We start from the raw sequence: 16,275 nt of genomic DNA, 5'->3' as shown, positions 1-16,275 counted from the left end.
ATGATAGACAAATAGAGAATAGACAGACAGGTGGATGAAAGACAGCTACATAGATGGATGGATGATAGACAAATAAGATGATAGACAGATGGGTGATAAACAGACAGATGGATGGTAGACAAATAGAGCACAGACAGACAGCTACATAGATGGATGGATGACAGACAAATAAGATGATAGATGGATGATGAACAGATAGACAGATGGATGGCAGACAAACAGATGATAGATGGATGATGAACAGATAGACCGATGGATGGCAGACAAACAGATGATAGACAGATGGATGACAGATGATAGAGAGATGGGTGAAAGACAGCTAGATAGATGGGTGGATGATGAACAAATAGATGATAGACAGACAGACAGATGGATGATAGACAAATAGAGAATAGACAGACAGATGAATGAAAGACAGCTACATAGATGGATGGATGATAGACAAATAAGATGATAGACAGATGGATGATAAACAGATAAATGGATGGGAGACAAATAGAGAATAGACAGACAGATGGATGAAAGACAGCTAGATAGATGGGTGGATGCTAGACAAATAAGATGATAGACAGACATGGATGATAAACAGATAGATGATGATAGACAAATAGATGATAGACAGATGGATGAAAGATAGCTAGATAGATGGGTGGATGCTAGACAAATAAGATGATAGACAGACAGATGGATGATAAACAGACAGACAGATGGATGGGAGACAAATAGAGAATAGACAGACAGATGGATGAAAGACAGCTAGATAGATGGGTGGATGCTAGACAAATAAGATGATAGACATGGATGATAAACAGATAGATGATGATAGACAAATAGATGATAGACAGATGGTGAAAGACAGCTAGATAGATGGGTGGATGCTAGACAGATGGATGATAAACAGATAGATGATGACAGACAAATAGATGATAGACAGATGGATGAAAGACAGCTAGATAGATGGGTGGATGCTAGACAAATAAGATGACAGACAGACAGATTGATGATAAACAGATGGATGATTGACAAATAGATGATAGATGGATGAAAGATAGCTAGATAGATGGGTGGATGATAGACAAATAGACAGATGGATGATAGACAAATAGAGAATAGACAGACAGATGGATGAAAGACAGCTACATAGATGGATGGATGCTAGACAAATAAGATGATAGACAGACAGATGGATGGGAGACAAATAGATGATAGAGACGGATGGCTCTAGGGCAGATGACAGACGGACGGCGGGAAGGCAGCTCCCCAGAAGGGCGGGTGATGCCCGCGGGCTCTGGGCCGCCGCGCGGGGCCCGGGGGGCGTCGGTTGGGCCCCCCCTCACCTAGCAGCAGCGTCACGTTCCACGAGTGGCTGCGCACGCGCGGCAGCACCTGCAGCTTCCTCAGGAGCAGGCCCAGCAGGCGCCTGAGGGCGGCGCCCAGCAGCTGCTGCAGCCAGGCCCCGGGCCGGGGATGGGCCTTGAGGCCGTAGGGGTCCCTGGGCGAGCCGGGCGGCGGGCCCTTGTCCTCCGCCGGGGAGCCGCGCTCGCCGGCCCTGCCCTGCCGGCCCCGCGGGGGGTGGCGGGGGGCCTGGATGCCCTTGGCTGGCGGGTCCTTCTGCTTGTTCCTCGTCTCCACCATCTCCTCGCAGCCCCTGCTCGCCCGCGCCGACGCCGGAGGCCCGGCTGCCCCCGCAGAGCCCGGCCGGGCGGCGCCGCCACCGCCTCAACCGCTCCTCGCCGGGGCCGCCGTTGCCCCTCCCCGGGTTGTCACGGCGACGGCCGGCTGAGCGCGAAGCCGGGGGGCCGGGAGCCGCGTGCCCGGGAGCCGCGCGCCCGCCCCCGCTGCGTGCGCAGCTCCTGCCCCCAGCGCGCAGCCGCGGGGCGCTCCGGAGCCGGAGGACCGCGTGCCGCTCGTCCCCGCAGTGCGCAGCCGCGAAGCCCTTCCCGGAGGCCCCGGGCGCCTCTCCTTCCGGCCGGGGACTTCCGGCCTCGCTCCCGCGCTGTAACGACGCCTGTGGCAGGTACTGGCTCCAGGACTTGTAACTTTTATTTCTAATTCTGCTTTTTATGTAACGTAACCGTCGCAGACGCACATTTCCATATACGCCGAAAACGGGGATCGGATAACCGGCGGAACACTGGCCGATTATAGATGAAATGGGCCCGAAAAGGCCCTGCAAGACTGGGGGCCCGCCTGGCGCCCCTCGGCCGGGGCTTCCGCTCCGGGCGGCCACCGCACGTTGTTGTGAGGACGGCGCCGGGCAGCCCATGGGAAAGTCTGCAAAGGGGCATCACAAGGCCCCGGGAAGGAGGCGGCTGGGTGCCCAGTGGCTAGAGCACCGGCCCTGCAGTCCGGAGGACCTGGGTTCAGATCCAGCCTCAGGCACTTACTAACTACCCAGCTGTGTGGCCTTGGGCTTAACCCCATTGCCTTGCAGAAAAAAAAAAAAAGGCTCTGGGGACCCTGAGAAGGGGCCACGTGACTGGGCTGGAGTTGGGGGTCCACAGTCACCCCAAGGAGGCCATCTGACGGTTCTGCATCCCGTCAAGTTATCTTAATGTATTGAACGGGCTTTGCAAATTTGAGAAGCAGCTAGGTGGCTTGATGATCAAGTACTGCAAGAACCTAGTTCACGTCCTGCCTCTGACAAAGGTAAATCCCTTCACCTCTCCAGCCTCAGTTTCTTCATCTGTAAAATAAGGGAGTTGGACAAGATGATGTGCATGGAGCTGCTGCACCAGAAGTCAATAAGACAATAAAGTATTATGCAAATCTTCATTCCTATATTAATGCTACTTTTTACTTATTTAATTCCAACTCAAAGTCTAGAATTCTCTATCAGTGTTAGCGATAAGTAACTCAGATTTCACTTACTGAAGTTCCTTTTTTCCATTCGAGTTCTAAGTCTTCTACAGCTTTCACTCTTAGGATATTGCTAAAAAACTGAGAGGATGTTACCTACCCAGGGTCCCACACCCTGCCTGTGTCAGAGGTGAGACTTGAACCCAAGGCATCCTATTCTGAGGTCTCTCCTCAATGCTTACAGATGCAGAAGTGTTGTAATTGTGATAGAGTAGGACTCAGGGCCAGGAAGACCAGAGTTCTGATTCCATCCAATTGTAAAACCATGGGAGTAGTGGTGGTGGTGGGTTGGTGATAGTGATGGTGATGATAGCCCTTGTAGTACTTGCAGTAGTAATGGTAGTGGTTGCAGAGGTGGCAGTGGTGGTGATTGTAGTGGTTGTAGTAATAGTGGGAATAGGAGTAATGGTAATGGATAGTGGTGATGGTGGTTGTGGTAGTTATAGTAGTGGTAGCAGTTCTGGTAGTGGTGGTGGTGGTGGCAGTGGTAGTTATCATGGGGATCATGATGGTAATAGTAGTGGTGATGGTGGTGGTGGTAGCCGTAGTGGTGGTAGTAGTCATGATGGTAATAGTAGTAGTGGTGATAGATGGTGGTGGTGGTGGTGATAATCATAGTAGTAGCAGTAGTAATGGTAGTAGTAGCCATGGTGCTCCCAGTGGTAGCAGAGGTAGTAGAGGTAATGGTGGTAATAGCAGTAGCAGCAAGATTTTTGTTATTTTGTACCTTTCTTGCACTTTTGTTTTTGTTTTATTCTATCTCATTGTTTGAGAGGCAGACATTTTGCATTTCTATTAAGACACAGTAACCACCTTCTCCTCTCTTGAAGGTCTCTTTTCCAACATGTATTATACTTGATTCCTACTTATTTCCTGACTCTAAATATTTGAAAATATTTGAAAAATCTAAGTAAAGATTTTTGAGAAACTATATGAAAGGACCCTAATAGATGGAGAGGTCTTCAGTTCGGTTTAAGGAAGAACTTTCCAGCTTACTCAACACCATATATGTGTTAAATTCTGCAACTACGGAAAACAAAAAGGAAACAGCCCCTGCTTTCTAGGAGCTAAAATTCCAATGTGGTAAACCAACAGACATAGCAAACAAAAAGTAGTTTGGAGGTCCAGGGCACTAAGAACTGAAAAATTCAAAAAGGTCTCATGCAAGAGTTACATGTCTCACCTAAACTTTTAAGGCCACTAGAGGGCAAGAAAAAAGTTACAAAAAATGTGTAATAATAGCTATAACCAGCAGATGGTAGAGAGAACATATAAAACTAACATTTCAATTGAAAGGGTTTTTTTTCCTGTTTTAATGAACTTTTAAAAGGCAAAATTTCTGCTCTTGTTAGAAGTAAATCAGTTTAATAAATGAAACAGAATAAAAAAAAATAAAACCCTAAATACAATTCAGCTAATAGAATTTTATGGCTTCCATTGCTTATGAAAATAAATCAGGTCTCTATGCCATCAGTATTTTATTTAATTGGTTCAAATAATTTTCTGATACTTTCAATTCATGGAAGGATCACATTATAAAAGCAAGAGATAACTGATGAGCATCTCATGAAATCCACTGGTAATCTTATGAAGAAGCTAAGAGAAAGTTTGGATGGTTCCCAGTACATTGGATGGACCTCCTATGGCAAATATATGGGAAAGCATAGAAATAAATCATGAGGAATGAAAAACAAGGATAACTTATGATTTTTATCATTAGGATACATAGATGAGATCACAGTTTCAAATATCTGAATATTTTCTACTAGTTTTTGACTTGAAGAAAATACTGGTATCTAAGTATACAGGCTAAAGCTGATTAAAGCATATATAACATTAAGTATGGGTTGATTATGGGAGTAAAGCTGGAGCTAGAAGGGAGAGGTCTGAGAGGATATCCATAGTACAACCCCATATTACATGATACAATTGAGATTCCCAGAGGTCTTATATGACTTGTTCACATTCAGTAAATGTTAGAAGTAAAATCTGAACTCAGGTCAAGCACCTATACACTATGTATTTTTTATACACACACACACATATTATGTAGAGAGATAGATATAGATATATATACATGGTAGCTATTTCACATAGTTATTTTGAGATTTTGATGATATGACATGACAAATGACCATGTAAATTTAAATTATTATTCTATAAAAGGTAATTTTACTTTTGAAGTTTTTTGCAAGTGAACTTTAATTTATTATTACTATTATTACAATAATTTTTATAAGAGTAAACATAAACCCCCCTTCCCCCCAAGAAGATGAGAAACCTCAAGAGTAGTGAGAGAGAGAAAAAATATATACTTCAATCTGTGTTCAGATTCCAATGGCTCTGTCTCTGGGTTGAGTTGCTTTCTTTATAATAAGTCCACCAGAGAAGTTGCTTCAATATTTTTTCCACAGTTGCTATTACTAGCTGTACCTCCACTCTATTCCTCCCCACTCTCATTTATTCTATTTTCTCTCCTTTCTTCCTGGCCCTATCCAAAAGTGTGTTATATCTGCGTACCCTCTCCCTCGGTCTTCCCTCTTTTCTATCACCTCTTCCCCCCCCCCTTCCCTCCTCCCCATTCCGTCTCTTTCCTCCCATCCTTCTCCAGGGCAAGACAGATTTCTTCACCCTATTAAGTGTGTATGTCATTTCCTTCCTGAGCCATTTCCGATGAGAATGAAGGCTCACTCATTCCCCCTTGCCTTCCCCACCTCCATTCCATTGAAAAAACTTTTTCTTGACATTTATATGTGAAATCTCTCAGCTTCTTCATCTCCTTTTCCTTCCTCCCAGTACTTTCCCCCACCATTGCCCATTGACTCCATCCCTTTAACATATCATACCATTATATTCCGCTCCTTCCTATGTCCTATCTATATCTGCTCCTTTTAACAGCTCTTATAAATGAGAAAATTCATATGAGTTATCAATATCTTCTTCCCATGAAGGAATACAAACAGTTCAACATCATCAAGTTCCTCATAGTTAGTCCCTCTCTTCCATTCCCTCTATGGTTCACCAGAATCCAGTACTTGAAGATCAAACTTTTTGCTCAGCTCTGGTTGTCTCAATAGAAAAGTTTGAAAGTCTCCTGTGTCATTGAAAATCCATCTTTTCCCCTGAAAGAGGATGTTCAGTTTTGCTGGGTAGTTGATTCTCAATTGTAAACCAAGATCTTTTGCCTTCTGGAATATCATATTCCAATCCTTATGAGCCCTTAATGTAGATGCTGCCAGATCCTGTGTAATCCTGACTATGGAGCCTTGGTATTTGAATTCTTTATTTCTGGCAGCTTTTAGAATTTTTTCTTTGATTTGGGAGTTTTGGAATTTGGCTATAATATTCCTGGAAGTTTTTCTTTGGGGATCTTTTTCAGGAGATGACTGGTGAATCCCCTCAATTTCTATTTTACCTTCTGCTTCTAGGATCTCAGGGCAATTTTGCTGTATTATTTCTTGAAAAATGAAGTCTAGGCTCTTTTCCTGATTGTGGTTTTCAGATAGTCCAGTAGTTTTTAAATTATTTCTTCGATCTGTTTTCAAGGTTGGTTGTTTTTCCAATGAGATATTTCACATTTTCTTCGAATTTTTTGCTTTTTTTGGAAGAGTTTTATTTCTTTGTGATTTCTTGCAAAGTCATCAGCTTCCTTTAGTTCCATTCTGCATTTGAAGGAATTATTTTATTCAGAGAGCTTTTTTTATCTCCTTTTCCAGCTGGCCAATTCTGCTTTTTTGAGGCATTCTTCTCATTTTCCTTTTTTGTTTTGCTTTCTCCATTTGGCCTAAACTGTTTTTAACATATTATTTTCTTTAATATTTTTTTTGTATTTCTTTCACCAAGCTGTTGGTTTGGTTTTGCATGATTTCTTGCTCTCATTTCTCCTCCCAATTTTTCCTCCACCTCCCTTAATTGCTTTTCAAAGTTTTTTTTGAGCTCATTCATAGTCTGAGCCCATTTTCTATTTTTCTTGGAGGTTTTGGATTATAGAAGTTTCAATTTTGTCATCATCTGAGTATGTGTTTTTAGTCTTCCGTGGGACTAAAGTAATTCTCTATGGTCAGATTCTTTTTTTTTTTCTATTGTTTACTCATTTCCTTAGCCCAAGACTAATTTACAGCACTTCAAAGGCTTTAGGTTATTTTTTGGGGAGGGACACCCCACTGGGACCCTTATTCCTCCAAGGTCTTATGTGCTCTTGCCTGTGTTTTGATATGTAGATGACCATCACACTTCCCTCTGCCCTGGACCTGCAAGGAGGGGTCCTGCCTGGCTACCTAGCATAGAAGCCCAAACTGCAACCCAGACCTGAGTGTGGGCAAATAGTAGAGTCCCACCCTGAGGGAGAGCAGAGAAACCTCTGTAGTCTTCCCTGCCCCCACACCATCTGTGGGCTGTGCTCTGGGGGTGCAGACTGCCTTCTCCAGATTCTCACTGCAGGTTCTGCGGCCTGTGCTCCCTCACTCCACACTCATTCTGGTATAGCAGGATTCTCTTCCCACCCCTTCAAGCTGTTCTGGAGCTGTGCTACAACTGGGGCTTTTTCCAACTCCTGATCCTGGTGAAACACACCTTTACCAAGGAAATTCTAAGTTATCTTGGACTGGAAAAATGTATCACTCAGTCTTTCTAAATTTTGGCTAGAGTCATAATTTGTTGGCTTTGGGGGGTTTTGGGGAGAAGGAGTTCCCAGGAAATGCTGCCTTCACACTGCCATCTTGGCTCCACCCCTCTACTTTTGAAGTTGTACATCAATTTCCTACATAGAAAAGATAATTTTATCTGTTAATGATCACAAATTTTGAACTTAAAAGCCAAAATATTAATCTAATGGAGCAACATTATTTCTTCTAAAGTAAAGTCACAAAATGCTTTATTAACCACATGTTCCTCAAATCTGTTTTATTAGCCAAATAATTTCTAGTGGACCCATTTATCGATTTTAAGGGATCTATTAAAATTCTGCTGCTATAATATCAATAATAAGTATCTTAAAGTTCACAGACTTTCCTCACAACAACCTTATGAGTTCAATAGTACAATGATATGCTTATTATCATGTGTTTCTTTTATTATATATATATACATAGATGTGATATACTACATATGTATATGGTGTATATATATACATATATGTGTGTATACATATATACACACATATATGTATATATATATATGTATATGTATATATATTGTAGATGAGGAAACTGGATCCTAGAGAGGACAAGCACCTCGCTTCTGATTATACAACTAAATGAATATTAAAATCATGAATTTGAGGTCAGGTATCTGATACTATATCCAATCTTGTTTCCATTGTAACTTATCATATGAACAAACTGGTTTGACTTAACAATGATATTGTTGTGCATTCTCATTTTATAAAATCATCCTCTGCAAGGTAAAATCATTATAAGTTGAGTTGATTCTTTTATGAACAGTAAATTGCTTGTCTTTGAATTATTATGCTAGGACTTTTTAGATAAAAATCAGGAGATCACCTCTCCTGAAATGAAATTTAAATTTTTACCATTTCACTGGTATGTACAAATGACTTCAAAACCAATATCTATTATATTTTGACCTTCTCATTCTGTGATCTCCAATATTTACTCAAGTTTGGAAGTATTTTGTATTTCCAAACTTTCTCAAATCATAGTTTATGAACCCCCAGTAATGGTATATTTTACCATTAAGCCCAGTGACACACAGTTCATAAAAAAAAGCTTTTAACTAACTAGCAGTGTAAATGAAAGAATAACATTTCATTTTTCCTAAACCTTGAACTCATTCTCTCATGAATTTATACATAATGGAATAAGTGAACTTTGATTAGAATTTTTCATGGACCACATATGGAATACCAGTGGCCAGGATGCCTATATGAAGGAATGAACTCTAGAATATGTATGACCAGGACACATGTAAGGAAAGATGACCAGTTTGTCAACACTTCAAATGCCTTCATTCTTCCTACTACTAGACCTGATACCCATCTAGTGTTGCATTTTGACTGCTCCTAGTCAAGGCCTGACTGATCTTCACTAGATGGTACTTACTTACCATGTTCTTTCCAGAAGTTACCCTGGACTCCAGTTGCTTATCCACTTAAGCTGCTTCAGGATGTCCTGTACAATAATCTTCTAGGAATGACCAAATTACTTCTTTCCTCTACTCTTTTAGCCAGTTCTACCTAACACTAAGGGAGACTATGTGTCATAAGCATCTCTCTTGGAGAAGAAAGACTCCAGATATTTCAACTTATCTCTTCAGGGCCCCTTCAAGGTCTCAGACTCCTTAAATGAAATGCCACCTTCAAAACTATCTGCAATTCAGTTCTCCATTGACCAGAAGTGTTGTGCTTAGTAATCCTTTTCTTGGCAGAAATTTTTATCACTAAGGTAGATGAAGTCACAGCTTATTTATTTGTCAAATTGTCAAACAGCTTGAAGTGGGTGAGGTAGTTAGCTGGTTGGATGGAAGAATCAGGATCCTTGAGTGATGGGGTGAATAAATTAAGACTATTTAATAGAGGACAATTAATGGGTTTTTTAGGTTTTTTGCAAGGCAGTGGGGTTAAGTGGCTTGCCCAAGGCTACACACTAGGCAGTTATTAAGTGTCTGAGGCCGGATTTGGACTCAGATACTCCTGGCTCCAGGGCCGGTACTCTATCCACTGTGCCACCTAGGCTCTCTGATAATTAGTTTTTAAAAATCCCTCTCAAGCACAGGATGGATTCAGTTTGGTTATGAGAAAACTAGCAAGGTCTTTCCAGGGCAGAACTCAGGTGACAGAGCAGAGAAAGCACTCAGCTGAGCTCTCCCAACATTCCCCTCTAAACAACCTTAAAATAGCACCTCAAAATTGAATTCTGTAGTAGCAGAGTCAACAAAATGTCAGAGACAGACATTCTTCCAGACCAAAATAAAGTAGGATAAAAGAAGGAGGGATCTGTTACATGGGGGTGGGGTAGGGGATGAAGCCAGACAAGATCCTCCATAGATGAAACCCCCTTGGAACTAGGTAGTAGAGACAGCAGCTGCAGTAGCTTTGGGAGTTCTCAAGCCAGAGATGGCAGAGGGATCTGGAAACTGGTCAGAAAGAGCAATCTCTAGACATAAGATCAGATGTGTTTGGCAGCTGCATTGCCCTCTTCTGGTCAAAAACAGAAAAATACACTTCAAGTCAATAGTTTTAGCAGGAACCCTGAGATGCTACTGTTTGGCAATTCCTTTGCCTATGCCCACTTCTGAATCAAAGAGGACAGAGAAAAGCACTTTTAGTCAAGAGGAGGAGAAGTCCTGAGAAGCAATATGTGTTTCAATCCTAAGAGAATAGAGGTTCTTCCTGGGTAAGGACACAGGTACACACAGCTTTATACAAACAGCCTTGGAGGCACTGAAAACTTCCAAATCCCCAGAACTATGTCTGAAAACAACAATGCAAAAAAGTCTGAAACTTGAGAAAACAACCCCTCCTCACCCTACCCCACCCCACACTGGGAACAGAACCCAACATTAACATAAAGTTGCAAATTAAGAAATAAGATAGAAAGTGAGCAAACAACAAAAAAAAGAACCTGAACATAAAAAGCTACTATGGTGACAGAGAAGATTAAGACAAATTCAGAAGACAGTGAAATCAAAACAGTTTTAAGCAAAGCTTCAAAGAAAAAAATGTGAATTGGACATAAACCCAACAAGAATTCCTGGACGAACTAAAAAATTATTTTCTAAAGGAAATAAGACTTGTAAAGGAAAAAAATAAGTAAAGAAAACAGGAAAAAATTAGGTGCACAAGGAAAATTTTACCAGTCAAATCTCTGGGATATGGGAAGAATTTATAACCAGATAAGAACTGGAGGAGATCACTGGAAATAAAAGATAGTTTTGATCACATAAAATTTAAAAGATTCTGCACAACACTAATGTAGCCAAAATCAGAAAGAAAATAGGAAACAATGAAATGTTTATAGCAAGCTTCTCTGATAAAGGTCTCACTACTCAAATATAGAGAGAACTGAGCCAAATTTATAAAAAATAAGAGTATAGCCATTCTCCAGTTGTGAATTGGTCAAAGGATATAAACAGGAAATTTTCAGAAGAAAAAAGATCAAAGCTATCTATACATGAAAAAATGCTCTAATTTACTACAGATTAGAGAAATACAGTTTAAAAAAACTTAATACCTTATCATGGCTATCAGTTCAGTTCACATAACAGAAAAGGAAAATAAATGCTAGAAGGGATGTGGAAAAATTGGGACACTAATGCACTATTGGTTAGCCATTCTAGAGAAAAATTTATAGCCCAAAGAGCTATAAAACTGCACTGATCCAACAAACTGCTATTCAGTCTATATTCCAAAGTTTTTAAAGAAAAGGGAAAAGTACCTATTCTGAAATATGTGTGTGTGTGTGTATATATATATATATATACATATGTATATATGTGTATATATATATATATATATATATATATATATATATAGAGAGAGAGAGAGAGAGAGAGAGAGAGAGAGAGAGAGACGTAGCAGCTTTTGGTGATAAGGCATTGGAAATGGGAGAGATACCCATCTGCTGGGGAACAACTAAACAAGTTATGGTATGTGATTGTGATGGGATACTCTTGTGCTATAAAGAGATGATGAGCAGGTTAGTTTTGGAAAAACCTGGGAAAACTTACATGAACCAAAGCAAAGTGAAGTGGGCAAAACCAAGAAGACATTGTACTCAGAAACAGCAATATTGCTGTAATAATTGTGAACAACTTAGCTACTCTATTCAAGACAGAGACCCAAGACCATTCTAAAGGACCCATGATAAAAAGTGCTGTCTACCCCCAGAAAGAGAACCAATGAACTCTGAATGCAGATTGCAACACACTTCTGAAATTTTCTCTTTTCTATTTGTGTGTGTGTGTGTGTGTTTGTGTGTGTGTGTGTGTTTACAAGATAGACCTCACTCATATAATTGAAATCAAATTGCTTGCATTCTCAAGGAAAGAAGAGGAGCAAGAGGGGAGGCAAGAATTTGGAATTCAAAATTGTTTTAAATGATTGTTCAAAATATATGCTTGGAAAATATCTAATGAAATATTTTTTAAAAAGTCATCAACATTTTCATGGTGACAGACTCAAAAGTGAGTCAACAGTGTGACAGGTGGGCAAAAATGCTAATATGAACTTGAAAGACAGAAAAAGGCAACAGAAACATTTCAGTGAACTGTTTCTAGCCTCTGAAGCATTGTGATCAGTTCTAGGTACCACTGTTTTAGAAGGCTATAGTTAAGCTGAAGAGGGCAGGTAGAAGACACCTGACATAGTGAAAGAACCATGCCAAATGAGCCTTAGAAGGGACTTGGGAGCTTGGCTATCTTCAAATATTTAAATGGCCTCCTGGCAGAAGAGGATTGGTTTGGTTCTGTTTGAGCCCTAGAGTATTTGACCCCCAGTCGGTTGGTTGGATCTTGTTCTTCGTTATTGAAGAATACCAAAATGACATCACTATTTCTGAGACAAATTACATGTCCTGCTGTGACTGATCAGAACAATACAAGATCGAAATGCTCTATCACAGAGTGGGCACAAATAATCCATGCGAATACCTACTGGTAACAGGTTTCCTTTGAGCTACTTCAGTTCTGTCTTCCTCATAAAGGGCAGCACCCTCACTAATGAGGGCACATCATGCTGGGCAATCCTAGTGCCTCTGGCAGTGCCAGTGTCTCCCATGCTGTACAATTAATTCTAAAGTCCTTCAAAGTTCTTCATCTTTAAGGAGTCTCAGTATTGCTTCTTCCGATCCCCTTGTGAGAGCTTCTCCTGTGTGAGTTCTCCATAAAATAGTTTTTGGACAACATACACCTGGCATTCTAACAATGTGTACAGCCCATCATAGTTGCACTCTCTGTAGTATTGTTGGGATGCTAGGCAGTTTATCTCAAGAAAGTTTCTGGTATCTTCTCCTGCCAGGTGATCTTCAGAATCTTCCTAAGACAATTTAAATGGAACTGAATCAGTTTCCTGGCGTGGCACTGGTAGACTGTACAGGTTTAACAGGCATATAGTAATGAGGGCAGCACAATGGCTCTGTAGATTTTCACTTTAATAGTGAATATATAATACCTTTTTTCCCCCTTTATTTTTTTAGGGTTTTTTGTAGGGCAAAAAGGGGTTAAGTGGCTTGCCCAAGGCCACACAGCTAGGTAATTATTAAGTGTCTGAAACCGGACTTGAACCCAGGTACTCCTGACTCCAAGGTTGGTGCTTTATCCACTACACCACCTAGCAGCCCCTCCCCCTTACTTTCTTTTGGAGCCTCCCAAATACTGAGTTAGCTCTGGCGATGAAAGTATCAATCTCATTGTCAATGTATACCACCTTGGAAAGGACATTGCTAAGATAAGTGAACTTGTCCACAGTACTCAGAACTCTCCATTTGCTATAATCGATAGTTCCACATATGGGTGGTGTGGTGCTGGCTGATGAAAACACCTGTGTTTTCTTGGTGTTCATTGTTAGACCAAATTTAGCACAAACAGCAGAGAATTGATTCATACTTTTTTGCCTCTCAGTTTCAGAGTCTGCATTGAAAACAATCATCTGCAAACAGAAGATCATTCACCAACACTCCCTCTACTTTGGTTTTGGCTTGTAGCTTTTTCAAGTTAAAGAATTTGCCATCAATGTGGTAGCTGACCATGAATGAATGCCTCAATAAAAGTATTTGATAACATGGCTAAAAACATCATGGTAAAAAGTATGGGAGCAAGGATGTATCCTTATTTCACTCCTTTGGTAACTGGGAAATCTCAAGAGCATCATCTACTCTCCAGAACCTGGGCATGCATGCTATCAAGAAAGTGATGTACAATACTGATGGACTTCTCCGTAAGAAGACAAGCTTATAATCTGAGTTACTTTAATAACTAGAGTAGGTTCAGATTACCAGTCGTGCCAGGGAGTCCTTGGGAGGATTAGAGTTGGAACAGCAGTGGTCGGTCACTTTTCTACTGAAGACTTGGGCATCTCATGATCTTCTCATCACAAACACTGTCTTCCATTTACCTAAACAATTAAATTTCCTGGATATACCCTGGTAGCAAACATTAGCATCTATGAGACTGTGATTATAAGGAGAAGAGACAGACAGAATGTGAGAATGACAAAGGCAGTGTGTGGTACAGAGTGCTGGACTGATCATAGACTCATCCTCTCTAGGCTAAATATTCATATTCAACCAATGCAGTGACCCCAAGGCAAAATGGATACTAGAAGAATTAATGTCAAGAGATTAGAGTGTCTCTCTGAGCAGAAACAGTTTGTTGGAGGAAAAACTGAGTCAACACAGAATTGGTAATATTGGAGCAGAAAAGAAGTAGGAAGTTTTCAGAGATCTAGAGGCCAGCACTGCATTTGCTCATCTGGGTCGGAACACTTAAAGACTGGTTCGTTGAAAATGATGGGGAAATATAGGAGGTGCTAAATGAGAAATAAAAGCTCCACAGGATTTACCAGCAGGATAGTTCATCCATTTCTAGGAAGGCAGTATTTAATTTCATCAAAAGTAAAGTCCAAGTGAAGCTTAGAGAGATGCAGGACTCTTGGCTCAGGAAGAAGGCAGATGAAATTCAATTTTATGCAGACAACAACAAATCAAAATGCTTTTATGATGCTTTTGAAGGCTATTTATGGGCTAAAGACTTATGGTGCATCTCAACTACTCATTGCTGATGGATCCACATTGATTAATGATAGGGACATGATACTAGAGAACTGAGATGAACACTTCCTTGGTGTTCTTAACAGACCATAATCAAACAATGCAAAAGCTATTGACTGCTTACCTCAAGTTGAAGTCAATCAGTCCCTAGCTGAAGTTCCAACTGATTAAGAGGTTTTGAATTCCATTAGACTCCTTTCAAGTGGCAAAGCATCTGGTGCTGATTCTATTCCAGCTGAGATCTAAAAGGTTGGGGGGGGGGTCCATTGCTCATCCAAAAACTGACTGAAATTTTCCAGGTTCTATGACATGAAGGAATTATCCCCTAAGAATTCAAGGATGTCTCCTTCGTCCATCTCTGTAAAGGTAAAGGGAATAGATTTTCCCATGAAAATCACAGATGTATTTCTCTATTAGGCGTTGCTGGTAAGATTCTTGCCAAGATCTTTCTCAATAGACCGATCCTTCACCTGAAGGATGGTCACCTCCCTGAAATCCAGTGTGACTTCAGAAAGGGTCAAGGATCAGCTGATATAGTGTTTGCTACCCAACAACTCCAGGAGAAATGTCAAGAACGTAACAGAGGTCTGTATACATTTGTAGACTGGACCAAGACCTTGTTATTCACGAAGGTTTATGGAAAAAAATTATGTCAAAATTTGGTAGCCCCAACCCCCAATAGAAAGAATATAAATTCCTTGAAGGGAGGGATTGTTTTATTTGTATCTTTAAGCCCAAGGTCTAGCCTAGTGCTGGACTCTGGAGGAGTTAAATACTCCCAATTGAAATGAAGTTCAATTGAGGCTAGGTTAGGCTCTAGGGAAGAAAAGTCTGTCATTTAGTTAGAGCTAAGAGTGGAACAGGCTTCCAGGAAAGATGAAAAGTTCAGTTCCCTGGAGCTGAGAACAAAGACTGATGTCACTTTGTCTTCAGCTTTGTAGCAGGGGATTCCTATTATGAAATAGATTAGAGTAAATACTTTCCAATGTCTTCCAACTGTGAAATTCTTTGACTTTAAGAATAGATTGAATTAATGAATGAATGGACATGGATTTCCTGTTGCATTATTAACATCAGTTCTGTCCCAAGGAATAGGGAGAATGAGGCCTGTGTCATATCACATTGTATATGTCTATTAACCCTCTACACACACACATACACACACACACACACACACACACACATGCCTTTTTAAGTGGGGGGATTATGCAGAAATTAATATTAAATGGTGATTTAAATGGTTAAAAAAATCTCATAATTTGGCAACAAGCAACATTGGGGGGGGGAGATTCTCTTGTTGTCTCAGTAGAAGGGGGATTTAGGAACAAATCTCAAAGCTTCAGGTTGCTTCTTTCCCTTCTCTCATAACTGAGACTTCCCTGATTCGTTGCCTATGGTACACAGGTCAGGATAGTTAAAACTCAGAGCTCAAGACTGTCATATAACTGTGATTGACACCAATTTTTAAACTGATCACCTAGTCTGGAATGGAAGGATCTTGGCAAAGATAGAAAGTCAGAGTGATAAAAAAATGTATTTCTGCTTCTTTCCCCAGATCATTGAGAGAAGGAAAATCTCATGTGGTAGCACAGCATTCCATGTGCAGGGCCTTAACTATATTGAGACAATTGAGATTTTGCCCAAGAGTGTCACTGAGAGGTAGGTCCACTGGCTGCCCTCCTCATGCCAACCT

The 16,275-nt window shown here is 40.8% G+C and overlaps 1 protein-coding gene and 1 long non-coding RNA gene across 7 annotated transcripts in view; one reads left to right on the top strand and one right to left on the bottom strand.

The window, feature by feature from the left end:
- Positions 1 to 1,724, bottom strand: part of LOC141496388 (putative C-mannosyltransferase DPY19L2) — a 152,829-nt gene extending 151,105 nt beyond the window's left edge. For all 5 annotated transcript variants that reach the window (XM_074198914.1, XM_074198916.1, XM_074198918.1 and 2 more), the window contains exon 1: positions 1,338 to 1,724. In XM_074198914.1, the coding sequence (XP_074055015.1) occupies positions 1,338 to 1,635 (298 nt within the window). In that variant the 5' untranslated portion in view covers positions 1,636 to 1,724. The remainder of the gene's footprint in view (positions 1 to 1,337) is intronic.
- Positions 1,725 to 2,040: 316 nt separating this feature from the next.
- Positions 2,041 to 16,275, top strand: part of LOC141496390 (uncharacterized) — a 74,438-nt gene continuing 60,203 nt past the window's right edge. The window contains exons 1-3 of one of the 2 annotated variants that reach the window (XR_012471045.1): positions 2,041 to 2,649; positions 13,435 to 14,948; positions 16,138 to 16,245. This is a non-coding gene — a long non-coding RNA (uncharacterized LOC141496390). Of the gene's footprint in view, positions 2,650 to 13,434; positions 14,949 to 14,968; positions 15,168 to 16,137; positions 16,246 to 16,275 lie in introns of those variants that run through there. The other variant, XR_012471046.1, reaches the window with a different exon arrangement.

Source organism: Macrotis lagotis, chromosome 8 (genome assembly GCF_037893015.1).
Source record: "Macrotis lagotis isolate mMagLag1 chromosome 8, bilby.v1.9.chrom.fasta, whole genome shotgun sequence".
In the NCBI taxonomy this organism is placed as follows: domain Eukaryota; kingdom Metazoa; phylum Chordata; class Mammalia; order Peramelemorphia; family Peramelidae; genus Macrotis; species Macrotis lagotis.
The sequence above is the reverse complement of the archived record's forward strand: the minus strand, read 5'-3'. Positions and strand labels throughout refer to the sequence as shown.